At 36.3% G+C, this 6,003-nt stretch overlaps 1 protein-coding gene across 2 annotated transcripts; it reads left to right on the top strand.

Annotated features, from left to right (window-relative positions):
- The first annotated feature begins 580 nt into the window (after positions 1-580).
- LOC132175199 (uridine nucleosidase 1-like) lies at positions 581-4,262 on the top strand. 2 transcript variants are annotated; one of them, XM_059587071.1, is made up of 9 exons: positions 581-741; positions 1,688-1,803; positions 1,885-1,944; positions 2,029-2,211; positions 2,302-2,406; positions 3,168-3,264; positions 3,365-3,472; positions 3,710-3,841; positions 3,951-4,262. In XM_059587071.1, the coding sequence occupies exons 1-9, from the start codon at positions 654-656 to the stop codon at positions 4,046-4,048; spliced, it is 987 nt and encodes a 328-aa protein (XP_059443054.1). In that variant the 5' UTR covers positions 581-653; the 3' UTR covers positions 4,049-4,262. The 2 variants fall into 2 exon arrangements, with proteins under 2 accessions (XP_059443054.1, XP_059443053.1); XM_059587070.1 differs by having other exon boundaries at positions 3,710-3,845.
- The last annotated feature ends 1,741 nt before the right edge of the window (positions 4,263-6,003 follow it).

Below are 6,003 nucleotides of genomic sequence, written 5' to 3'. Positions count from 1 at the left end.
TATCTTAAGATTTCCAAAAAGGTCGTGTTTGGTGATTTGTGTGGTGAGAGTGTATTGGGTGTACCTCTTGCATACTTTTGTATCACCAATTAGAAGGGGGCACTTAAGCCAATTTGAGCATACTTAAGTTTAGAAAAGAAAAACCTTGTTACACCTGATTATACCAGGTTTGAGAAAAAAAAATTTAAAAATTAATTTACAAAGAAAACACAAAAAACAATTAGAAGTGGTGGCTGCTAACAGGCAGCCACCACAAGTGCTTGATGGGGGTGGCTTGCGCGAGCCACCCCAGGCCATGGGAGTGACCGCGCGGCCACCCCTAGGCCTAGTGGTGCCTGCCGGCCAACTTAAGTGGGGGATGGGTGGCCAACCAGCCATCCCTTTTATTCCTCTCAATTTTTTTTTTTTTAAAGTATAAATTAATTTTTTATTTGATTTGTGATATAATCTAGTGTAATTAAAGTTTTTTTTTTATTTTAAAGTATTTAAGTTTGATAAATTTGACTTAGGTGTCATCTTCTTATTAATGGCACAAAGATAACCTTTTGTCTACCCTCCGAATCTAAGTTATCCGAATCTAAGTTATTCTCTTTTTGTGGATTGTTTTGTTTTCCTTGTCTTTGACAATTCACTACTTGCCCTGTGATTTCGCGATGAGCAACTCTAACGGCGAGAGCGACGCCGTTTTGGGATCTTTCGCGAAGCGCGAGAAGCTCATCATCGACACCGACCCTGGCATCGGTGAGTTTCCGGTCTCCTTCTCTCTGTGTTCCTCCGTTTGGTTGCCGAGAAAATGTAGAAAAAGCGAAAACTTCAGCGGGAAAATTTAATACATCTGACGCTCTATTATTTCCTTTTTTTCTCGGCGTCCAAACGGAGATTTAACGTCTCTCGGAATTTGGCGCGTGAGATTTTTCGGCGATTTGATGTGTGTTGTTCTTGTTGATCAAGAGAATATATTTGATCTGAATTTGCATGTTGTGGAATTTAGTGGTGCTTTGGCTAAATCTGTTTGTTGTAGTGGCTACTTTGACTTCTTGTATATCTTTGAAAAGCTGTGTGTTGAAAAGGATTTTTCACTTAGTGATCACCTGTTTGATTGCTGAGAAAACTTGGTAAAAAAAAAAAAAAGATTGTGATTTTATATTATATATGTTGGTTTTGTTACCAGGAAACAACAATTTTTTTTTTTTTTTTTTCATTGAAAATTAAAAATGACGGTCAAATTTATCAAAATTTATCTCAGTGATGCCAAATGAATTAGCAGTTGGTTGAGTGCATAGTTCAATCTTGTTGCTAGGACCTCAATAAACAATGGAAATGACAGATTTTCAAAATTTTATATATTTTTTTCCTTTTTTGGGGGGGGGGGGGGCGAAAATAAATATACCATTAAGTTTTTTATTTTGTATTTTGTTTTAATATATGCTTGATGTTGGGTTACATTACATATAGATATAATCCAAAAGTCGATAAAATAGTACTGGGACATACTTTTGCTAACAATTATTCCTCAGATTCTTAACATCCCAATTACATAAACATTAATGAAAGATATATTTACTCTTAATTTTCTTTTCCGGAGCCTAACAAGGCCTGTGCAATTTATTTCATCTATTCCCCTTTTATTTTATTTAGTATATTTCTCCCTCCCCATTCATTGTTCCAAGTCGATTGTAATCACTAGATGATAGTATCGCGATCTTGATGGCGTTTCAATCTCCGGAGTTGGAGATCCTGGGCTTGACAACAATATTTGGTAATGTTACTACAGAAGATGCCACTCGCAATGCTTTGCTTCTGGTATGGTTTTATATCATCAGTTGATTTTTATCTTCAGTTTCAGGGATATATAATTACTGATATTAATGTGCAAAATGATAGTGTGAGATCGCAGGGTTTCCAGGTGTTCCGGTGGCAGAGGGCAGCTCTGAGCCTCTAAAGGTATCTATTGTAACCCCCATGTTGTCTTTTTTCCATGTTGTTTTCTGCAACTCGGTATCTTAATCATGGTTCATTCTGGCGAAGAGGGGAAGGCCACCTGCTGCTTACTTTATTCATGGTTCTGATGGGTTGGGGAATGCATTTCTACCTCCTCCAGAGGTAAAGAAAATTGAGATGAGTGGCTCTGAATTTATGGTCGACAAAGTCTCTGAATGTCCTGGTGAAGTATCTATACTTGCACTTGGACCCCTCACAAATTTAGCTCTGGTAAGTTGCAGTATAATTTGTCTGCATTTTGCTGCCATTGAACTTTTAATGGAGAAATTTAAAGAGATGTAATGGAACTATCATGATCAGGCAATCAAGAGGGACTCTTCCTTTGTCAGCAAGGTGAAGAACATTGTCATACTTGGTGGTGCTTTCCTTGTATTGGGAAATATAAATCCTGCTGCTGAAGCAAATGTAAGTGCTGTTGTATGCATAATTGTTTGCTTCAAAGTATTGTTATATAATTTCGTGAAAGATCCAAAGATTATAGATAGGGGAAATTACAGTTTACCCTCAAAGTTGAGCACATTTTTTTAATTCTACCTCTAAGGTTTAAAAATTGACAATATAGCCTAAGAAGTATTTTTTTTTATTTTTTATTTTATGTATTTATTTATTTTTAATGTGGACATTCTGTTAACAAATTCCGTCTTTTTGGACGGTGGGCAGGCCACATGCGACGCACGTGGCCTTTAAGCTCCAAATATGCCAAAATTACCCCTATGATACTTCAAAATTACCCAAAATGCCCCGTGCTTTTTTTTTAATTTTTAATTTTTAATTAAAAAAAAAAAACACAAAGAAAAAAAAAATAAAATTGGGGGTGGTTTCGACCACCCCATTTGGGCCAAGGGGGTGGCCGGCAACCCCCAATTGGCCAACCTTTTTTTTAATTTTAATTTTAATTTTTGAATTTTTGAATTTTTTTTTTGGCAAAAAAACAGGGGCATTTTAGATTTTTCATATTCTAAAAAGTCACGTGAGATGCACATTTACTCTAAACTGTCCAAAAAGATGGAATTTGTTAAACATTGGATATAGAATCAAAAAAGGTGCACGACATCGGGGGTAAACTGTAATTTTCTCTAATATATATATATATATATATATATTACAATATTGCATCACATAAAACCATTGTGACTTAGAAAGTTACACCATTTCCTGACTTGCAGATCTATGGCGACCCAGAGGCAGCAGATGTTGTGTTCACCTCTGGAGCAAATATTGTTGTTGTCGGAATAAACATTACAACCCAAGTCAAATTTACAGGTTTTTCTCACTTTCTAAACCAGCTGCTCGATGTTGTGCTACTTTCTGTGATTGGTGAAAAAATATCCTTCTAATAGTTGCCACTTTCTTATGGTTTCAGATGCTGACATCCTTGCATTGAGGCAATCCAAGGGGAAGTATACTCAAGTCCTAAGTGACATGTGCAAATTTTACAGAGATTGGCATGTCAAGACTGATGGTGTCTACGGTAATCATTGTATAATACGCTATAAAAATTTTGGGAAAAGTGCACGTAACTTAAACTATCACTCAATGGTCTAGGGACACATTGACAATTTTTTGGTAGTTTTGAGGACATTGTCTCAATTAAAAATTTGGAGGAATGAGTTATTGTCAATTGTGTAGTAGTTTGAAGAGAATACGTGAATTTTTTCCTTAAATCTTAGGTTAAACATTTTAATTTATTCTGTAAGTTTGCTTTCAGGGATTTTCCTTCACGACCCTGTCAGTTTTGTAGCACTAGTCCGTCCCGATCTCTTTACATACAAGAAGGGAGTTGTTAGGGTTGAAACACAAGGCATCTGCCTGGGGCATACGCTTATGGATCACGAATTAAGTAGGTATGTCCAGACTTCAAAGAAACATACATTTTCTGGAGAATTCTTTATCTTTTGGTTTTTTATTTTATTTTATTTTACTGATACTGTTACTTCAATCTGAGACAGATGGGATACAGACAACCCATGGACGGGATATTCTCCTGTTTCAGTTGCTTGGACTGTTAATGTGGAGGAAGTTCTTAATTATATTAGAAATTTGCTGATGAAACCATGAAAGCAAGGGCATATGGTCTCCTTCTTCCAGAAAGATGCTAAAGCCAAAAAAGAAGTTGGGGTGACATAGCGGAAGACTAAGTAACAATAATCAGAGGCGTCTGCGTCTTCTGACCAAAAGATAAAACAAGCCCCCGCATGTTTAAAATAAAAAGATAAATTATAAAGAGTTTTGAGAGAAATCTCTAATTTTTAATAATTCAATTGAGTATCCATTTTACATTACAAACTAACTATTCAATTGAGTCTGTAATAATTCAAATACCTATTATTAGTCCTATAACTGAGCTAAAACGGGTCATAGACTTCAAAATGTTTAAAACAGAATTTCTGCCTGGCCACCAAACATTCTGTCCAGATGGGGGAACGTTAGGGCTCGAGGTCGAGCCTTTGGCCAGTAAGGTGTGAACGTTCTCTGCGGGGCAAAAAATTCGCTTCAAACCAATCAGCCTCCTAATCACTTCTAAGGACACAACAAAGTTCCTACCATGTTTCTAGTCCAAAATAACATCTAATGTAGAAAAACATACGTCCAACAAGATTGAAATGCTAATTCACGCTTCAACCATGATTAAGAACTAAAACAAAATAAGTCCAAAACTAACATACAAGCTATGGAAAACACTTAATTATCATAATAACTAAGTAAAGAACAAGTTGCATTAAGAAGGTTACCTCTTAAAATAAGAATCTCCAAGAAAACTTTCTTTCTCCTCCTTACAAGTCACCAAACACTCAAGCGGGGTTTCTTTAAGGCTCAGAGGGCAGAATGTAACGCTCCAAAAAATGACCTTAACTAGTTTGGTAGGGTTACTGACAATCACCCAAATTCAACTAACTGATAGCTAACTGAGTAATCGCCAATTTCAAATATAATCAGAGTAAATGCATAGGGAGGTGAAATTAACAAATTTGAGGTATCTAAAAATCATAACATAAGCATGTATTATCATTGAGCATAGATAGGGAGCCACTGATCAAGATGCATATATTTTAGTCAAACATGATTATACGAAATGGACTTCTAGTAGGAGTGAAAAGGTAGGCAGTTATTAACCGCCCACTAACCGAACTAACCACTAACTGCTAACCGCATTAACCGGTAACCGCTTTTGAAGGCAATTAGGAAAAACCGCTAATTGCCTTTTATATATATATATGATGTCATATGTAGTATAATTTATATATTATATTACATAAAAACGTCGTTTCGATTTTTGTTTTTTTTTTAAAAAAAAAATTGAATTTTTTAGTTTTTTCTTTAAAAAACAATTAGTGGTTATTAGAATTATTAACTGCTAACAGCCGGTTAACCGCTTAGGCGGTTAGTGGATTTTACTAACCGCCTTTCACCCCCAACCTCCAGTGTATATTAAATAACATGATGTGGCAAACATGCCACTGACCCCTTCTCAGAAAGAGGTTCCCTAAAAATAAGTAACATACAAGCCGTAATAACTTTGTAAATCTAAAAACTTAGTAAGTAAATCTCACAGTTGCGTATGAAATGAGCCAGTTATTTATGAATGGAAATAAACGTGCATTTTCAAGTAAGAAATTGAATGAGATGTTGTCTCTGTTATTTGTAGTGACCTAAATAATTAATTAGACTTAGGACAACTTAATAAGAAGGTTAATTGGACTTTGGGTCACTAGGATCACCTAGAGGGGCATTTTTGGAATTTTGGATCACAGAACTACAGCAGACAAACGCTTGTGTGGGGACCATACGCAAGTGCTCGCCTGACATCCGTACACGAGCATTCTTGTGGGGACTAAGTCGAGCCTCGTTGACCTCTTTTGGACCGTTGGTTTTTACCCGTGTGTGCCACCTGCAACTCTGACCCCTCTGAGCTACAGTACACAAGCGCTCGACCCTGTAGTACACAGCACGCTTGCACCTTTTTAGAGATTCTCCTACTATGCCAAAAAAGCATTTTTGGCC

This window comes from Corylus avellana, chromosome ca3 (genome assembly GCF_901000735.1).
Source record: "Corylus avellana chromosome ca3, CavTom2PMs-1.0".
Taxonomy (NCBI): Eukaryota; Viridiplantae; Streptophyta; class Magnoliopsida; order Fagales; family Betulaceae; genus Corylus; species Corylus avellana.
The sequence above is the reverse complement of the archived record's forward strand: the minus strand, read 5'-3'. Positions and strand labels throughout refer to the sequence as shown.